The 22,073-nt window shown below is 41.1% G+C and overlaps 1 protein-coding gene across 1 annotated transcript; it reads right to left on the reverse strand.

Annotated features, from left to right (window-relative positions):
• Positions 1 to 1,181: 1,181 nt before the first annotated feature.
• Positions 1,182 to 4,020, reverse strand: LOC128737999 (uncharacterized). Its single transcript, XM_053832795.1, has 4 exons — positions 3,946 to 4,020; positions 2,915 to 3,886; positions 1,583 to 2,863; positions 1,182 to 1,526 (listed from the first exon to the last, which is right to left on the reverse strand). Exons 1-4 carry the CDS (start codon positions 4,018 to 4,020, stop codon positions 1,182 to 1,184), a joined length of 2,673 nt encoding a protein of 890 aa, XP_053688770.1.
• Positions 4,021 to 22,073: the final 18,053 nt, after the last annotated feature.

Genomic DNA, 22,073 nt, shown 5'->3' on the forward strand with positions numbered 1-22,073 from the left:
AATTTAGAAATGCACTGAACAAAATTTCATGCTTAATATCGCAACATTGACAGCTGCGGAAAAACATCGCGGCAACCGCTTTAAAAAGGGCGTAGCCATTCTGATCGAATTGTTCGAAAGCGCGTTGCAATTTATAATTCAAGCTTGAATTATAACGATTAAAACCAACATTTAAGAATTCAAGCACAATTCTCGTCGATGATACAAACAGATTTTGAAACCAGAACTCTCGTTCAAAAAATAGAATTGGATCGCAAATCACTTTCGACCTGGTCGAGCCATTTTGCACGTTGAGCAGGCCTCCTTTTCCTGGTGCCGCTGGGTTTGTTAAAGAGAAGTTAAAGTTTGTTTTCGTCGCACTGTCGTCCAGTGTCCTTGCGACGTGCCCGGCTCACCGTAGCCTACCGACTTTCACCAGATGCACGATGGGAATCTCTCCAATTAGTACCTAGGAGAGGACAGGACGTGCCATCTATAGTTACTATATATATAGTTCGGCGGATAGAAAACCAGGCGAATTGGCATCCCTGATTTATGAAATTAAATTTGAAATTATGGTGAAATGTGCAGGTTTTTACGAAAAATAATCACTGGTGGGTGTTGAAAATGACTAGTTCTATGAAAATAAAGTGTGTGTTTTTAACATTACTCCTGCATTTTGGATTTTGAAAAGTTTTTGGCTCCGCTTTTGACGTTTATTTGGCTCCCGATTTTCTATCCGCCGAACTATATATATAGTAACTATAGTGCCATCTGGCTTCTTACTCTTCTTCTTATTATTACCGCCATCCCGATTGAATATTCTTTGTTACCACTGTTGCTTGCACATATTATTTTAAGAATACCTTCGTTTGCCGAACTACAGCTCCCGAATACGTCACAGTTTATGCGACTAAAATCATGTTTTGCATTTCATTTTGAAAATTAAAATTCGTGTACAAACAAAACTAATGTAGAACCAAGCATAGAACTACAGACTGGGCAGCCCAGTTCAGTTTTTTTAGGATAAATCCCAGATGTTTGACTTTATTAGTGAAGCTTAGTCTGACACCATTCAAAATCGCTATTGGTATATAATGGTGTAATAAGTATAATAGACCGATAATAAAGTTAACAACAGTTAAACAAATTGTATTGTTATTTAATAAATCACCTAAAATTTAAGAATCATTTAAAAAGGTTTACGGCTTCAACTGCGCCGTAATAAATGAAACCATCAAAGCCTCGTGAACGGACAGCTTAGCGGTAGGCTGGAATTCCCAGCGTTGGCATACCTGCAGCCAAGCTTTTTCCGCGCTCATCGACATGGGCGTCTGGAACCAGCTGTTGTAATCAATATCCAGTTGGCCACTAAGCAGCTGATCGAACGATTGATTTCCGATGTGGAACATAACGTCGATCAGCGTTTGCTGTTCTTCTTTTATACTCTGTCCCGGACTTCTCTGAAGCGGATTGGTTTCCACATCGCTGACACCAAGCTGCTGCAGAATCCATTCGAAATTCTTACGAATGTATTGATAGATCATCTGGAAGAAAATTTTCTTGCGTTCAATTCTGCGTTGAAAGAAACCGGGAGCATTACCTTCATACTCAACTTTCCAACTCCCGTCACTAAAATGTCGCTAACCAGCATTTCTGCAATGTACTCCGCATTCTCAACGTCAAATTCTTCCTCGGAACGAACACTCGGTGTATTGTGAACATAAGCGTCCAATTCTTCAATTTTAGAAGTACTGGCAAAACTCAACCCAACAGCTTCCTCCATTTCATTGTCCAATGTGTTCGCTGCTCGCTGACTCTCCCGGGCTTGATTGATCAGCGAATTTATCTGTTCCGTATGCTTATTATCCTCGTCAATGAAACATATTGCCTCGGCCAAAGTTTGACAAATTACCGATTTCGGTTTTACGTTAACCGTGGAAACAACACCTTCTGCGGAAGTGGAAGGTTGCACGTCTTTTGGCTCTCGTTGCTCTTTCAACTCAGCTTCCGTTTCACTTTCAGCTGCTTCCAACAACTTTGAATAGAGAGCGATATACAATAGTTGAATCAGCACGGAATCACCGAGGGGTCGAATCTCAGCCGGTAGAATTTCCGTCAAGCAGCTGACCACGGTGTAAAGACAGTCGGGAATACAATCCCACATTTCCGAAAAGCACGATAAAGAAAGCGACATTGCCTGGTAGACACTTGCCGTAGTCTGAACCGCCGAAACGAGCATAACAATTATCGGTTCCAAAATCGGATAGATGAGGTGCAGAATGGCTTCCAGCCATGGTGGACGTTTCTGATTCCAAACCTGTCGGCGATCCAAACAGGACGCCCAATCGTTCATTTTGCTTTTTTCCAAAGCGGATATGAGGGTTTTGTTGACGTCAGATGTTTTACCGGCCATGATAACGATGTAGGTTAAACCCATGAGCACCTGGTAATTGGTTTGTCCGATTGGATCTTGCTGTTCCAATGACCACTGGACGATATCGTTGCACTCCAAACCGCACAGGAAGCCTTCACATTTCTTTGACATGCTCTCTCGATTGATGGACGGTTGTTTCGAGCTAGTTATGAAATTATCGCACGAAGGCAAATTCTTGATCAAATGATGAAAAATCATCGACGACAGATGGGCATCTCGCATGAGAAGAACTTTCAACAGCAGCCACCAGTTTGCCTGAGGAGCTGCCAGTAGGACCTTCAAATCTAGCGAAAGTGCTGTATTGGTGGGAAGTTCGGAGCAACGGGTGGCCCAATGGCCATTCTGGTTGGTAGGAAATAGCTTCGGCATAACGAAAATAGTCCACGGTGTAATAAGCCCCTGACGTTGGTTGAACATGGCGATTGAATTGACACCCTTTTTGGTTATCTGAAAAAGTTGTAAATTAAAACAAATGACTTGATTGGTAAAAGCGCTTACCTTGTAAAGAACGCCCAAAGGCACACCTCGCAATAACAAGCAGCAGAAAAGTTCCTGACACTTCGAGTGGATGTCTCGAATGATCTTGCTCTGGCTGGTTATGTTGAGTCCAACAAAGGCTTCACCATTTTCACAGATGGCCGGCAGTAGCTCGCCAACGCAGAGCAAGATATTGGAAATGTCCACCAAAAGAAGCATCGATCGAGCACGACTTGGAACCGTTTGAGTATAACGAACGGTTAGAACGGTGAGCGTCTCATTTAGCATCCCGGCGAAGACACGCTGTGCCATGGTTGGTGGTACGGAATTCCACAAGTCCTGTTTTGTACCTTGCATATAAAGCCACCACATTTGAATGGTGTAAGAACCACGCTCTGACTCGAAAAATGGATGTTGACTTTCCCAGTGTAAACAATCGGAGTCCTGGGTAATATAAAGAGTCAACAAACGGCAGTGAAGATCGAGCAGTCGTTCAGCCAAAGCCTCCGTCATCTCGGAATATTGTTTGTAGCTCATTTTTAGTGAACCACCCTTCTCGTCACCTTTCGGTGGACAAACGTTCTTCGTAACGCATCCGAGCCAAACAAATAGACTATTTTTGACTAAAGCAGCTGCGCCGATCGTGGCCGTCAGCACAGTTAGGTCGGCATGATCCAGAGCTTCCTGTGACAAAGTGTGGAGATGTTCCAGCAGATTGTCCACCGATTTGACCACTAACAGGACAAATTTCTCCGGATCCGAAGACTTAACTATACCACCGCACCCAGCGGCTTCGTCGGTGTCTTTGCCGTAATGATCCTGCAGTACGTCACTCAGATGCAACAAACCGGAATTTTTCCGATAAGCCGCAAAATACTCATCCTCTAGCCAAACTACGATCTTCACCGATGCGAATGAGGCAGAGCGCGGGAAATCTAGCTTGCCACCCACTACGCCAGGACAGATGTTTTCCTGCAGAACCTTTTGGTTGGCCTTGTGGAAAAAAAGTTACGTAACATCATTTAGTAGTGAATAAAATCTAATTTCTTTACCTCGTAGTATTGCAAGTCTCGCTGGAGCAGAATCGGAATCCTGTCCATGAGATTTCCTTCTTCCATTACCTCCATGATTAGCTTCAGGTATTCGTCTTACTTTTACTTTCAACTTCTAACCTGTGGGATGGCACTGAACAACGTGCCTTTACATCCAAATACTTTACCTTAAAATGATATACTTATCGATCAAACAAAGTCGAGTTTCGTGGGCTGAACAGAAAAAAAATCGAATAAAAACATTCACGAACTTGACCTACATAAATGACGCAAAAAACAACCCTAAAGAACCCCATAATCTGTTGCCATCAATATCTGTTGCATTCTGTCACGAAAATGAAAACGAGTTGTCACAACATCAGGCGCCTCAGCCGCGGCACGTGATAGTGAAGGCGAGTCGACGTGACACCGGATACCGGAGCTTTACCATGTTCAGCCCAGCTGCTCCGAGCATCGACACCGAAATTTTGTAAATGAATAGTAAATTTTGCTAACAGCTAAAGTTTACTATAGGTAGGTACGGTTGTCTACCATTTTATTAATCACCACATCTGGCCTGCAGGATACTGGAACTGATTTCAGATGGGGGTAGCGTTTGCAGGATTACCGTCACGGAACCGAGCGAGCAACAAAGTTTTTGCTGTTCGACGATAGGAATATGAATTATTAATTTGTCTAGAACTAATAAAGTGCAGCTTTCACACAGGTCAATAAAAATCGACAGCAAATTACCGCGAACAGGAGAAGTTTTCCTTTGATCTAAAAGTTACACGAGAGAAAGTACAGCTGTGCTATGATTGATTAGTTTTCTGCCGATTTGCATCGGAAATATGGAACTGAGATTTAATCCATCGTGAGGTTGAATTCGATTCCACTTGAATCTTCAATTGAAGTTAGTTTGGTATTGTTAGCATATTCGAATAAAACTAAAAAAATATAAATGCAAGGAATATAGACTACTAGGCCCGTATACCTGGGTAACCAGGCTGACCCAGAGCGGAATTTACGAATCAACGAGATGGCTATGAAAACGTTAAAACAAAGATGCTAATAGCTATAATCTAGGACTATAATGAATTTACCAGACCTGCTAGATAAATCTAAAATTGAAAATCTAATCGATGGGGGAGACGATATCAGTCAAGCTGGGAAGTGAACATTCTCTTAAGGGAGGTACTTAATTGGTATCCAACGTCCAAAAAAATATACAGTCTGTTGGGAGGGAAATGTAAAATTAAATATTTGTAAAATTTCTTTCACGAAACATGCATGCCAATACTTTCCAACACGTGTTGCGCCGGTACCATCCAGAATTTCCCGTGCCTCTATGCTCAACAATCAATCCTCATTTCCCCCTCGGCCTATCGGTGTCCGCAAATTTTCCAAATTACTTCCCAGACCTTGCGACATTATTAACGGGGTTGTAAAGACGATGCCGTAAAATGGCAATAGTGTTGCCGCTTCCGTTGCCGTCTGCCGGTGTCAGCCGCTGCTGTCGTGTGCCGTACGATACAAATACAAAACAGAATCCACTGAATATTTTACTAACCGATTTCCGTCGATTTGACGGCACACATGCGCTTCGATGAATTTACACAGGTCCTTTGCCGTCTTAAGTTGTCAACCGCCTAATCGCAGGGGACCGATTCATGGGATCCGGCGAAGTTTACTTTTCGTATCTTTTCAGACGCGGACGACGACCGGAACGGAAAACGAGAAAGCACATTGTTCTCACGAATTTACGACGTTATTTTATGGATCCAAATTTGAGCAAAGAACCCTTCTCCGCTCATAAATTGCCATTCACAACATCTTCATCTTAATAAATGGTATTTTCGTTATAGTTTCAATCGAGGTCAGCAGTGTGTTTAGTTGAGACCGTTACGTATTATAATCACCGTTGTTCGAAGCACTACAGTAAAATATACGGCAATTTTAAAACCAAAAAATGCCGATAAGATATCACGGGATTTTCACTTTCTTCAAGTTCGCAATCGAAAAAAACCTTCACAAGTTCGTACCCGCAGCGCTGCATTTGGCTATCTAATTGGACTCATTTTCCGCTTCGGGGGAACGGCTTGACTCGGTTACATTCGTTGCTAGCAACTATTAACATCCTCTTAAGAGATGCTGCCACTCGTGGTAAAACTTTTCTTCGCCACTTGATTTTTGAAAAATGCAGGAAAACTCAAGTGGAAGTGAAATTTTCCCGTTTATAAAGGAATCTACATAGGTACCTACATAGTTGCCGGTGAAAACAGAGCAACTTTCTGCTTCCGAGGCTTAATGTGGCAGATTCGCAATTTGCTGCCTATCACATACCATCAAAAAAAGGACAGTAGTGCATTTAGTTGCCTTGGGTTCCATAAATTGGGACCATACCATACCAATGGGGTTAAAGATAAAAACATTTATACTGTGCTAGATATCGTGATTGAAGTTTAGAAGCTGTGGTTCAGTATTCGCTTTCTCAAGATATTCGAGATTACATTTCGGTTCGAAGACACGATATGCTCCTGTTCCAGCTGATTTTGCAATTCTTTAAAACGAGCCTTGGCTTATGAACCATTTTACTGTACCTATCAAACCGTTTTATAAGGGTATCCGAAGAAAAACATAAAAAATTTTGTTTCTCAATGTTATTAGATACATCAAAGTGCGTAGAATCATACGGTTGATCATGTTTCGAATTAATTTTTTGACGTAGGACTTCGTCTTACGGCAAGGTTTGGGATAGGGTGTCATTCCAAAAAATCGAGAAAGGCGAGCGTCACGAAAAAATTAAAGATTTTGAGCGTTAATAGCTTAGCGGTGGTTTGCCAATCGATTTTCAATATTTTTGCGTCTATCGATCGAAAAATCTAATACGGGTATGAAATGGGGAAGGCAAATGAGGATCGAGCTCCCAATATAGCTCTAGCCATCCCAAGCCCCTACATAGCGCCTTCACGTGGCCATACGTGGTAATGCTCTATTGCGTAGCTAAGGTAGGAGGTGCAATGCTGGGTGGTTCCCAGCTGCCTGATCTCAAAACCGCGGTTTTGGGCAGACGGGGAGCCACACGGCCTTGCTAATAGGTAAGTCTAATATAAGTTATTTTAATTATTTTTTTTTTTCGTTTTAGCTTATGAAGCATCTCCTGCTATATAGTAAAAACTTTGGCCAAAACGAGTTTTAATACTGCACTGCTACTATCTATTTTTCCCCATATATACCACATGTCATCTTAATATCATATTATTAACAGAATTATCATTGATATCATAAATGTGGAAGGCTGGATGATGGAGTGGATTGCCAACCTGAATCCTTAAGGTCTGAAGCAAATATGGCACTTCTCAATTCAAAACAAACAAATCATCACGTGGATTAAAGTTGGTACAGCGAAATTGATTGTTATATGGAAGGATCCTAATGCTGAAAGGCGACTCTCATAACCTCGGAATGCGCACAAGTGCCTCTGCTTGTGGGTCCGCCCAATCCCTTTTGGCCTTTCTGTAACAGTATTAGTGTGAAATTCACTTGATAATCAAATTTGGATCTACTGTAATTCTGCCTACATGCATTGGCTACTACTACTACTACTACTACTACTACTACTACTACTACTACTACTACTACTACTACTACTACTACTACTACTACTACTACTACTACTACTACTACTACTACTACTACTACTACTACTACTACTACTACTACTACTACTACTACTACTACTACTACTACTACTACTACTACTACTACTACTACTACTACTACTACTACTACTACTACTACTACTACTACTACTACTACTACTACTACTACTACTACTACTACTACTACTACTACTACTACTACTACTACTACTACTACTACTACTACTACTACTACTACTACTACTACTACTACTACTACTACTACTACTACTACTACTACTACTACTACTACTACTACTACTACTACTACTACTACTACTACTACTACTACTACTACTACTACTACTACTACTACTACTACTACTACTACTACTACTACTACTACTACTACTACTACTACTACTACTACTACTACTACTACTACTACTACTACTACTACTACTACTACTACTACTACTACTACTACTACTACTACTACTACTACTACTACTACTACTACTACTACTACTACTACTACTACTACTACTACTACTACTACTACTACTACTACTACTACTACTACTACTACTACTACTACTACTACTACTACTACTACTACTACTACTACTACTACTACTACTACTACTACTACTACTACTACTACTACTACTACTACTACTACTACTACTACTACTACTACTACTACTACTACTACTACTACTACTACTACTACTACTACTACTACCACTACTACTACTACTACTACTACTACTACTACTACTACTACAGTAGGATTTCGAATTTGGCGTGTCACCTATGTTGCCAAAATCGAGACCCTTTTTTGAAATGAAAAAATTAAATATAAATGCGTTAGAACATGACTGCATATTATTAATCAACGATTGCCACCATTTTTTGCTTCAAAAATCCACCAAGAGATTTTGGCAACCTGCGGTAAGACGTAGTCCTACGGCAATAAAAATATTGTTCGTAACTGCAAACTTTTTTATGAACACACTGAGGGCATCATGTTTTCGTCATTTAAAGCATGTAATGTGGAAACTGACTGATATTTAAGCATATTTTTGGATATAAATATTTTGTGTTGCCAAAAACGGATACTTTTTTGCCAAAATCGAGGCATGTCAAAATCGAACCATGACAAATTCGAAATTCCACTGTACTACTTCTATCTATTAGAAAATCTTATACGCATCAACCCCAATAAAGATCATAGTTTTACCGTGTTTTTAGAATACATTGGATAATGAAATGAATGAAGCTGTTGGATTGAGTTTTGCCAGTACTTCTAAAATCGAAGAATTGGACGCTTACGTTCGTAATACACCGAGTGTTCGTTACGAAGAAGAATTTGATGGTGAGAATGCGGAATACATTGCAGAAATGCTGGATAGTGACATTTAGTGACGGGAGTCGGAAAGTTGAGTATGAAGGTAAGGCTGCTGATTAGTTTTATCATATAATTGAACGCAAACAAATTCCCTTCAAGATTATCTATCAATACTGCTTGCTTTGCTTTAGTGGCAACGGTCCGTTACCGATCCTGCGCCGAACGAATTATGGTCCTCCAGTACCGCCGGTCCTGGGCTGCCGTTTTCCAATCCTTACGAACACCAGCTGTACCCACCGGGTGCGGGGTCTGCCTCGGAGTCTACGGCCTCTTCTTGGTTGTCTGCTGAAAATAGTTTTGGCTACTCTTTCGTCGGGCATTCTGCCCACGTGTCCAGCCCACCGCAGCCTGCCACATTCCGCTACCTTCACTATATCAGCATATTTGTATATTTGGTACAGCTCGTGATTTATGTGTCTGTGCCACACTCCATTTTCCATTTTGCCACCAATTGGTACTTAAGTATAGATCGCAGAATTTTACGCTCTAAAACCCCTTGCACCCGCCGATCAGCTTCCTTTAGCGTCCATGATTCGTGTCCGTAAAGGGCCACCGGGAAAGGCTTTAGTTTTGAATAAATTCTTGCAGTAAACCAATATGACAGACCGGTTGAAAGGAAGGGATGATCGCGCTCTTTTCTAGAACAGTTTTCTTTCAGGTCATCAAGTCGATATAGGTTCAAATAATAAAATCGATTGAAAATGAATGATGGTTTTACGCTTTATAAACAAAATTGTTTACTTTCAAAACATCAACTGTTTTGAGTAATAAGATTCTAGACTACTTATCGTGCTGGTGTTACGAATGGCTGTTCTTTGTACAGACCGTATCATGGTCGCGAGGTGAGATAGCTCAGCAAATACCGATCCCTTATCGTCCTACCAACGACCACCTACGCTCGCCTCGCGTAGCAATGGTTTCGGTGGTTTATCGGTCACATGTCGCAATGGCGTATAAGTTAGGGTTTATTTAACTTAAAAAGAGCATGCAAGACTTACCCTTGACCTCAGGGGTGGTCTACACTACTGACTGCTCGAGACTCACTTCACGTTTCACTAAATTTCACTAACGTTACACCACTTTATTTTTATATACATACACACTTTTAACTTATAATACGACCTGCTGTCGTTTGCTCTTGCGACAGAATAAAAATCCCTAAATATAGGAGCTGAGCTTTTTAAAGAATCTGACAGTTGAGATTCGGGAACGTACTTTCCCCGATCATCAACAATGCCCTACTCTAATAACACCCTTCGTATGGTTTTGAACCGTGACTTTGAATGCCAGAACCGTCTCTTCCATTTGACCTTTTGTATCTGTGAGCATACAAATATTGGTAACCACTCCGTCCCAGACGCAAACCGCGCCAAGTCTGGCGTGATATTACCAATACTGCTGTGAGTGGCCGTGGTGAATTCAGTAAAACCATTCCCGGATGAGCGACCACTCCGTCCGAATCCGAATCTGCGTGAACTTCAAACGGATGATCTACTCTAATAATTTCGTGGCCAAAACGGAGAAGCACCTGATCGTCAAGGCCACGAAAGAACTGAAGAACATGCCGCCATCAATCTTTACATTCGCCAACTGCCGTCCGTAAGGTCACCCGGTAGTGCGTCGAGGCGTTTTTGTAGAAAGCTTAACAAATGTAGGAATTAGGGAAAATTTCTTCATTTGAATTGTCATTTGTGGTTTTTTCCATCGCCATCAGAAATTTTGGCTTTAGTCTTCAAAAGTTCGTATAATCAACCTTCTTGCATGGTTTATGCGACCTTTTGAAAACTAAAGCCAGAATTAGACCATTTTTTTAATGCATACATAGGGGTCAACCGCGGTGTATTGGTTAGTGTTCATTTGACACATAAGATAATAACCTAAGGATATAATAAAATTTGCCGCTTGTTCACCTGGCTGAATGAAGGAATTTTCATTTGCTAGAGTTTAGTACAAAATTGTTTCTTAGCTAGTTCTTAGTTAATAAAACGATTCACGATTAGTTACCAGATCGTACCAATTGAACAGTAGGAAGGTCAAGTTTTCCCGAAGCGGCTTTTAATTCATTCATAGCACAGCACGAGGTACAACTATAAACAGACAACAATCGAGCGACACATCCGGCGTGCGATGTGACATTTTTACGCGGCATTCTCCCTACCTAGACGGGGTAGTACTAGATCGGGAGACGCGAGCACGCGAGATAGGGGCGACTTGCACGAACGGTTTGGGGTGGTTTAGTGGGTTGCCTCTCGAATATTTTTTTTCTCCCTAGATAAAGCCGGGAAAGTACACCTTTTAGTAGCAAACCGGCAATCGCCATCGTTACAAGCGGATCTGCACAAAGGGGCTAGCGTAAATGCAGAGAAATCGGTGAAGCGTCACAATTCGCCTGATTCGACGGCTATCGGGCGCAGTGGCGCTTACATTTACTTAGCGGGTCCTGTTGTAGTCGAAGCGCATTAAACCAGGAACTGACGGATTATTTCCGTCACTTGTTTTTGTTTGTGTTTGGGTGGCGTTAATTTGCTTACTCGGTTCGCGGCGATAATTACGGTGTACGATGGACTTTGAATGTTTGCAGTTGAGCGTCTCTTGGTAATTATAGATAAAGGACGGCCACGGCGAGGAAGTTAGCTAAGATGAGTTATGCGTTATTATTGCTTAGCGAAGGACATGAGATTTTTTCAAGCGTAGACATATTCAGCAAAAGTGGTTGTTGTAAGAAAAATTATGACGAACATATTTTTCAAGTAGCTATGAAACATCCTGACTGCATGTATGATTGTATGTATGATCCTTATAAACCAGCAGCGTCTCACTCAGACCATATTACCATATTTCCATGGAATGGTAACTTTTGGTGAATAATGTCACGCTGTTTCCTGACGTTCACACCTCTATCTGATTGGAATTCTTTACGGTTTGAAGTGTACACGTTTCATTGTTAGCACTTCTCAGGCAACGTTACTGCAATATGGCTGTAACTCAGTACCTTCGACGTACACTGAACGAAAATAAATCAACTCGACTGGAATTCCTTTGCCCAGAGAGAACATAATTTTTGTTTCGGTGCTTTTCCTGGCAGGCGTAAATACTGAATATGCTTATGCTACCGTGAAAAGGGACTATCCGGTGTATGAACTGCACATATTTCACCCACATATACGGCAGCAGCACCTCTACAAGTGGTTTATTTATAGGGTGAAATGGATGATAGTCTTGAGTGGGGGAAAACAGGATTGTCACGTACTTCTCAACCGGTTCATCGGTAGACTGCGACTCGGTGCAGTACAAATAAGCGGAGCTTTCTGATCAACAAGTAATATTTATGATTCAGTTATCAACTGCTTCAACCTCAGTGCAGTGATGGCGCGAGAGAAGAAAAGGAGCAAACTGCGGGACAGACCGAGACCAGAAACGTGCATGCAGTGGGATTCCACAACCCAGATTCATTCTCGTCATTTTCAATGAGATAGCTATGGGTGTTTTCTGCTGCTTCGCAAATTGTATGGCTTAAAATGATTTGCAAAGTAAACTAATTTTGATTCATTTCTGGACTGCTATTCGAATGCCACAGCATGGCTTGGCGATAGCAAAAATATTCCGGTTGATAAGACAACAAAGTTTGATTCAATTTTTGGTGGCTATATTATGGAACAAAGGAGTTTGATTAACCATTGTAAAATCACAACCAAAATGAAATCATTATTTTGTAGCATGCTCAATTTTTGGGTTCAGTAGCAGGCATATTCGACTGGTAGGCGCAGGATTGGGCACGGTGGGGTACGGATCTCATCTCCTGTGTTTGAAGGTCAAATGATTCCCTATGTTTCATTAAAGGCCAATTCCTTGTTCATCAAAATATTATAAAATTTATTACAGTTCTGTTCAATCTATCTCCGCCGTCTGGAGGATGGTACTAAAATTGATGTAGTGTTTGTTGAACTTGAAGCAGCTTCCGATCACATAGACCATCAAATTCTGCCCATAAGCTGAACCGATTTAAAGCATCTAACAAATTTTTCTGATAGCTCCAAGCATACTTAACGAATCGTAGCTTCTCGGTACGACTGGGCGTTACCGAGTCGAGTAATGTTTGCAGTCAGTCCAGCGTTCCGCAGGGAAGTAATTAGTAAACCCAATCATCTACGCGTATAGGATCGAAGGGACTCTTCTTGAACGTGTTGCTAGCGTTAAAGATTCGGGAGTGGAACTGGATTCGAAGCTTACCTTCCATAATCATTATTCCAACATTATATCAAAAGCAAATCGCAACTTGGAATTTATTATGCGCTTAGCTAAGGAGTTTCCTGATCCGTACAGTTTGTGCGCCCTTTGCTTTTCACTGGTACACTCACTCCTTGATTTAGTGCGGAGTCCATAAAACAACCCCAGTTATTAAGAATGAACACGGAGGGTAAACCATGAACTCGAACAGTTCTATGACGAACCCCGTATTCTAAAGTTGGCTAAAGCTGGACGGATACGATGATCAGGGCATGTTGCAAGAATGCCTTACGATTACCGTGCAAAGATAGTGTTTCTGTAAAGGGAAAAAAGAATACTGAAAATGTAAGAATTATTATATTCACCTTAAACATCTTGATAATTAGAATACAGTATTGTTCCGATTATATCAGCCCCTCCGTGAATTTTAGGCTGATATAATTGGAAAACTGATATAATCGAAAAAAAGTTTTGTTCGAAGTATGTCAAGTTTACTAATGAATTATGTTCTTAGGATGGTCATGTTTCTACACATAAGGGAGATTGAAAATAAAAGAAGATAGTTTTCAATGCGTACCAAAAATACAATGTCCTTACAAAAGTTAGAATATACTAAAATAAGTAACTTTGTCGAATGTAGTAACTGTCTATCTCTTATGGTTGTCGGCATCTAATGATTTGTGTGTGAAAAGCTCTTAAAAAGCACTTTTTAAAATAACTGCAACTTTTGAGAATACAATCAGATACGGACAACTTATACTTGCTTTTATATGTTTTTTATTGTATTTTTATATGTGAGCTGTTTGATCTGCCACCAATTATCACCTTGAGAAATATTTGAGTTCAAAGAAGTACTATTTTTTACCGTAAAAGCTCAATATCTCGAGAAATTTTAGAATATAACGTATAATGATGTTCCACTAAAACATGGATTTTAGCAAGACAAATAACTTCCTGAACACGTAACAATTGACCAGAATAAGTTAAGGACAAAAAATTGTTTTTAAGAGTTTGCCCACAAATAACACTCGCGCGCAACTTTGCCGGTTACCCGTCGCGAACAGAAAGAAAGCCTGACGGCTAAAGCGGAGCCTTTGAACGTGTCGATTTCCCGAAAGGGATCTAAAACCGATAGTTGACCCAACTTCAACGTCTTAGCGGGCAACCTTTTTCCCATAACATCATTTCTATCCGTGCCTTTCCCGACCCGGTGATGTTTTGGGACTCGTTCACACTTGCATGGTAACCGAGAAGAGGGTATGATTGCGATGCTTGTTGTGAGTAAGGGATGGGATGCGATGAGTCCTGTGAGACAAGTGAATTTTGTGGAGGAGGCATAGTTGTATATATTTTGAAACCTAATGGTTCATCACAGCAAACGGATGGTGTCTTTAACTGTCGTCCCTGCCTGTAAAGCAAGGCGATCACAACAAAAATGTATGGAGATATTTGACCTTGAAACTTTTTGTTAATTTTTAGCCATTCGTTGAATGAAAAAGTAAATTATAATAGAAACTACGTAATTGCTACATTTGTTATGAGTCGATCGGTATCTATATCATGAAAATTCATTCATAATTGGCAGAGGTATTAGCGTTCAAAATTCTCCATATTTTCGTGACGGTAACTAGAATCTGAATTATGGAATTACACCCTGTAGTAAGACGTAGTTCTACGTCAAAACATTGGATTGAAGCGAAATTCTGAAAATACTTATTTTTGCATGTTTCATGGAGTGCAGACCAGAGACCCAATGTTATATATAGTTTTGGAAAGTTGAGTATCTATTTATATAAGAGGCTTATGTCTGTACCGAAAACCAGGACTCTGACAGGACGTCTACTCGATTCGACTCCTTGACACATTTGTTCGACTTACTACCCGACCCGACTGCTCGACTTACTACACGACCCAACTGCTCGACTTAATTGCACGATAGGACTGCTCGACTGGACTGTTCGATTCGACTACTCGACTAGACTGCTCGACTCAACTGCTTGACTTCACTGTTCGATTCGACACTCGACTCAACTGCTCGATTCAACTGCTTGATTCCACTGCTCGACTAGACTACTCGACTTAACTGCTCGACTAAACTACTGGACTCAACTGCTTGACTTAACTACTCGATTGGCCTATTCGAATCGGCTGCTCGACTCAACTGCTCAACCAGATTGCTCGATTCAACTGCTCAACTAGACTACTCGATGTAACTGCTTGACCTGACAGCTCGACTCAACTGACGACTGAATAGCTTGATTCAACGGCTCGGCTAGACTGCTCGACTTAGCCACTTGACCTGACTGCTCGAATCAACTGCTTGACTGGATTACTCGACTCAATTGCTCGAATAAACTGTTCGATTGGACTGCTCGATTCAACTGTTCGACTCGACTGCTCGACTCGACTACTCGACTCGAATGTTCGACTCAACTGCTCGACTGGGCTGCTTGATTGAACTGCTTGATTTGAGTGCTCGATTTGACTGCTCGACCCAACTGCTTGAGTCGATTGCTTGATTCGACTCGCCTGCTCAACTCGATTGCCTTTCGCGATATCATATGGTCGATATTAAATAAGACCAGACCAAGTCGCAAAACTTTAAAAAATTAGTTAATGACAGCAAACGATTAAAAATTTTCTAAGCAACATTTTACTCTAATCAGACTACCTTCAAGTTGCAAACAGCCAGAGTTATAAGATGATTTAGAATGCAGCAAACTTTGAATGCGTTTTTCTCGAAGTCAGAATTTTGTCACTCGATTAATTGTGCATCGAACGTGCAGAATCACACAATTTGACATTATTATTAAGAGCAATTTTTTTGTCTCTATCAGAACAATCATTTCCGAATTAACGAGTTCACCGATGTCAATTTTATTTTTAATTATGCCCTACAGTGTGCTGTAACGTTAGGTACATCGCTCGCGTCGCGTTCAGTGAATGTTCACTAATTGCTCGCAGTCGAGAAGGTTCACGTTTTGCTGAATAAAGGACGAACATAAATGTTATCTGTTAACAACCACTTGCTTTGCTGAGAAAAGTCCCCTCCATACATTTATACTGGCGGCATTAAACACGCACATCACATCGCAGACGAACTTTTGTAATTTACAACCCTCATCGTATGCAATTTTCAGCCATCATCACATCCCGTTGATTACGATTTCACGCTCATGAAAGCTTTCGACTCTGCAGTTCGCGCTGAATGAACAAAATCCTATTCTCCCGTTTTGCTTGAGTCGAACAAAAACGAAACTCATACAGAACAGTACCTACCATGCCAGTCCTACCTCTGTAACGGAGAAAACAACTTACAAACCAACCGGCACGGAGCCAGCCGACGCAACATTGACTCGAATGCACACACTCTATTGAAATTGAGTGAATTGCTATACAGCTTCCATCTGTGAAAAACGACACAGGTGCGACAAACAATACGCAGGGATTATAATGCGACATTTGATTACAGTCGACCCCGCAGTCACCTCTCGTCGGTATCGTCAAATAGCGTTGTACCTACCTGCCATACAGTACGTTTGCTTGCAAGCAAGCAAAGTTGATTTTCACAATACATCGCGAAAATAAATGATGCTTTTGGCATTGAACTTCGATGGGGTTTCGGGTTTTCACTTTTCCATTTCCGTGTAAGCTCACCATACTTTCACGATTCTTACTATTGTTTCATTGTTCAATACATTTGGATATGTAATATGATTATAATTACGGGTTAAACAAATCTGCTTAAATTGTTTGAAACGAAATTTGTAAGCTTATTTTCAGCGCAACTCTTAATGAGGCGAGCAGCGATGCGTTTATCGCAGTTTTCCGCTCTACATTTTTGATGTGTCGTAAAATTCGTGACTCCAAGCTAGCGCCTTGCATGTTTCACTTTATGCTGGGACGTGTCCAATGCATGTAGGTACACGAGAGAGCCGGCGGACAGGGTGCATCGGAACAGTATTTTATGCATGTATCCGGTGCGCCAGAATAAGGGACTGCTTGCTTCAGTCAGTCCGTGGCCGTGGTGCTTAAAAAGAGTAAAGGGCGACCACCGCACGTTTCACAGACAGTTTATGTTGCCACTACAGACAGACCAACAAGTATATCTCATTATAATATGTATGCACTGCTTGGCTTATATTGCAGACAACATGTCTTGAGACTGGTCATAAAAATGGTTGGAGACACTTGGATATTCAACAGCCCGGTATTTCCAGACTGGTGGTGGAGCTCTTGAGTTTAGAACGAATTTTATCGTTTTGGTAGAAATGCAAGGACGTGTAAGAGATTGGATGGCGATTAGTGAGTGGAAGTGTTTAGGATTAGACGTGGTTTATTATATAAGACAACAAATCATTTCGAAATATCGCAGCAGCAGAGATCACGACCACGACATACCTTCTGTGCTGCTATTTCGATTGATATTTGTGTCCCGGCATTTTTTGGCTGTCGACCTTGATGCGGGTTTCATCATTCATCATAATGCAGAACGATTTATGTGCCACTTCCTGTACAGCTTCGTTGCGCGTGTTTTCACCGCCGCGGTTTGTTTGTCATTCCGGTTCGGTGCCTTCTAAACACGCGTAGTCCGGAACGCGTGATTGTTTTTAAATAAATAGCGAGATGTTTAAGGTAGATATACCGTAAGTGCATACGGTTTTTAACTCTGCGCATCACGACGAGGGAAGTCCCCCCGTACCGGATACCTAAGGATGTTGCCATATATAAAATCAACACCTACCACAACTTCAGTTTTTATGCACTGGAAGAGTAATTTAGAAGACTATTTTCCAATAAAGGTAGGTTACACGTCCTTGCACCACCAATGAATCCATTTTGGCCATAACTGTGAAACGCCTTGAAGGTTCTTCATCAAAATTGGCACTCATATTCCTTGATATAAGAGAGTTAGCACTGTGTTACCGATCACTTTCAAATTGATCGGTACAATGAAGGAGTTTTTCAGTTTAGCGTTTAGTTCTTAAGTTGTAAATTATTGTTTTTGTATCATCGGCTCTATATTATTGTTGTTAGTTTATTAAATGTTTTGCTATTATAATATTTGTTATTTTTTGTTTAACATAGCTTTAAGGAAGTACTAACAAATAAAAACCGTTTGATCCAGACACAACCCTGGGAGCTTTCAACCGGTTCGGCTATCTGAAACGCAAAGAAAGTTTGATAGCGAACCCACTGTATCCGGTTAGAGGAGTGAGAAGGGAGATAGTCGACGAGAGGGAGATAGAGGATGAAGGAAGGTGGAGGATGGATAGGCCGAAAAGGGGATCAGTCGAGCTCGAACCAGATGGACGATAGCAGGGAGTACGTCAATCCTGCAGTAAAAGACCCAACGATACGTTCTATTAGAAAGTTTTACCGGTTACGCCGATAGGCAGCCCCGCAATAGGCTGTGTTGTCCTGCGAAAAATTGGCCAGTAGCTGCAGCTGTGAGTAGTGGTGAGTGGCGAACAAATACGGCGTGAGAAGACGAAGTCGACGGTCGTAGTATCGGAAGCCACGAAGGCAGCTAGCAGGCAGTGTTTGTTACCCATTCTGGGCTGAGGAGGATTCCCGACGCTGGACGCCTGTTTCAAATGGTCGGAGACGCAAGAACTATATCTGTGACCATCGTTCGGGCCTGTCATCGCTTCTAGGCCCCGCAATTCGACCGTAGTGCGGTCGTGGTACGTACCCTCTCTCCCTATCGTCATCCTGCATGTCATCGGTGGGCCCCAACGCGTCGTGATCGGTACCGCAACGAGAATGTAGAAACTCCGGAATAAAAATGAGTTAAAATGGAATTCTAGATTTTAAGTTAAAAGAGCCGATCCTTTTTTCCTCTGAATACTCTTTCGTTGTTCCGCTTTGCTTGATTGAGACGGTAAGTAGTCGAATGTGCTGAGTCCCCCGAACACGCTACGACCCTGAGTAGATAGAGTGAGCTAGCAGGGCAGTGTGAGCTTTCTCATACTTACAACTGGGGGGTTGACAAAAAGGGCTAATAAAGGCGGGGGGAGCTCAGAACTCCGAAAAGCCTGCATGGTTCTCCACCAAACTTGGCACACATGTTCCTTGACACAAGGGAAATAAGAATTGGGGGTTGACAAAGGGGGGTCGCTAACAGGGGAGGGAGGCCTTAACTCCGAAACGCCTGGACAATTCTTTATTGAAAACTTGCCACACATGTTCCTTGACATAAGGGAATCAGCAATGAGGGGTTGACAACAGGGGGCGATCCCCCACAAGGTGGAGGTCCAAATAAGTAAAGGGGGTTGCGTTTCTCTTGCATTTATTGATTGCAGTTGTGTAAGTGACTGTTAGAAAAGTGGGAGTTATATAAGGGATATAGGAATTTTCATAGAGCCAACCGATGCATAACTAGTTACGTGACAGAAGGGGGAGCTGACTAGGAAGGAGCTGACAAGGAGGAGGATACGGAACGTGACTATGAATATATGTTCCGGTATAACTCCCTCCGGTTCTTCATCAAACATCGTTTGTCAAAATTATGTTTTTGACGCAGGACTACGTCTTACCGCAAGGTTTGGCTGGGTAGGGTGTCATTCCAAAACATCTTTCTCAAAAAGTGGTCAGGTTTTTAACGCTAATAGCTTAGCGGGTTTCCGATCGATTTTAAATATTTTTGCACCAATCGATTGAAACATCTTCTAAGAATTGGCTCAAATGAAGAACGTTATTATTTCGTAAGTGAACACTCTTGAAAAACTTAAAATAATGAAGCATTGTCCAACTAGAAACCCTCGCATCCTGATTGGTCGAAGAAAAGACGCCATCAAAGTTTGCACGTGTTTTTTTGCAAAAAAGTGACAGAACTCCCCGTCCCAATAGGTCGAAGATTCTTTACGGCGCTTAAACCTATACCAATTTGATATCTGTGCTTGGGAAGTACCTCAGAGTGCAAAACCACCCCTCTTCTTCAACCGATGATATCGTTTCAGCATTAAACCTAGTCCAATGTAAAGTCCTGAAGGTAAACAATTTTCTTAAAGTATAAAACCACCTCTTACATTCAACTGCCTTTAACATTTAAGTTTGAAATTAGCAAAAAATTGATGTCCTGAAGATGAAACGTCGTCGAAAAGTGAGCGGTCATCCTTTCGTTTTGCCAGATCCATATAGATACTGCGAGAATTGGTTCGAAACTGTTGTCTTCCATTTGTGCATGTGACGTGACGCAGAATTCTCAAAACGAGGAAAATCAGCGACTCTCTTATCCGAGAATAGTTTTGAACGTTTCATTTGCTGCTTTGCATCAGTTAGTTGCTGGCAATTCTTTACATAGTTTCCATAGTCAAGCATTAGATTTAGATTAATTTCTTTTGAAATTGATGGTCAAGACAAGGCAGGAGGGACCCGTAGTGATGCTTTGACTGTCAACTCAGTATAAGGCAGTAAGGTACAAAACATGTTGCAAACAACTTTAACTTATTTAGTAGATTTCAATCATGGGAATGAATAAATAGCTGTAAAAAATTATCGACTTCGGATTTCTCAACCTGCAGCACAAGCAAACCTCAACTTGCAATCTCTACAAACTCTATAGAGCAAGGAGGGGTAAAAGTGCGATTCAATAATTTATCAGCACAGATTTCGAGTAAATTGACTACATTGGCATGGATGGGTGACTACTTTGACAGCTTGAATCTATCGTAAACATTTGTTGTTTACAAAGCATGGTTGCTGAGTTATGCGCAAATGTTATTTTAGAGCGGTTTTGAGGTAATATTTGTTTATACGGCAAATACGATATCAACAGGAGGATATTACTTGGTGTAAAATTGTAGCAGCGTTTCACATCACTCACATATTTCTTTTAAAAATGCGGTGAGAACAATTTACAAAATACCTTTCGTTTTTGCATAATTTGCTCAAACCCCGTCAAGCGCCTAGCGGGGCAAAAGTGCGCTTCATGGACGAAGCCCAATTGCATAGGTTCTATTATAGGATACTAGAAATGGAAGATCTGCAGGATACTGTGTGCTCTACAGATGCTGGACGAAGCAAAGTAGTGCCATCCGCCGGTGATACAAAAAATAAACTTGTGGTAAAGTTTCGATCTGGCGGAGGCTGCAGTACACCAGAGGAAAATAAAAAAGGTGCAAAATGAGAATTGAAACTTTTCGCAGATTGAAGATATTATGGTCTTGTAAACAACCTCTCTGATTTTTTTTAACATATTAGAATCATCGCAGGGGGGTTGACAAAAGAGGGAAATGGTCTCTTACCAGGGGGAAGAAGGTTCAAATAGGTTAAGGGTGCGTTTGTTTTGCATTTGGAACGATAGCAGTTGTATACAAGTGGCTGGATTTCGGAAAGGGGGAAGAGTAGCCATTAACAAGGGGGAGCTTCGAAAACGTAAAACAGGCTTTATGTCTGAAGTTTTGGAGCGTCTTAGTAGAATACGAAACCTAAAATTAAACCCGATTTAATCCACCTAGTGGTGAAAGGAACCTTTGTTATACGGTCTTACTTGCTATTTGAGATAGAAATCGACACGTCTTCGGAACATAATTCATCTATTGGTTATCGTTGCGTAGTGTGTTGGTTTACATAAAATTTTTGAAAATTGAAAAAGTTTACAAAATTTGAACAAAATAGGAACACTTTTAAATTTCGATGGATCCTTTTTTCATGAAATTGCTGAGTAAGGATAAGTAAGTTGTTATTAATCTGAGTAAGTGCAAATAAAAGTAAGTTGTAAGAGGAAATCTTATCCTTTAGCATATACATTGTCTAGTAAAGGTCTAGTTTATAGGTTTATGAACTATGCATAGTTTCCTGTAATGCCATTCTATTTGAATCACATCAATAGAGTTTTCTTGAATAATTTTCATCAATTTTTATTA

This window comes from Sabethes cyaneus, chromosome 2 (genome assembly GCF_943734655.1).
Source record: "Sabethes cyaneus chromosome 2, idSabCyanKW18_F2, whole genome shotgun sequence".
NCBI lineage: Eukaryota > Metazoa > Arthropoda > Insecta > Diptera > Culicidae > Sabethes > Sabethes cyaneus.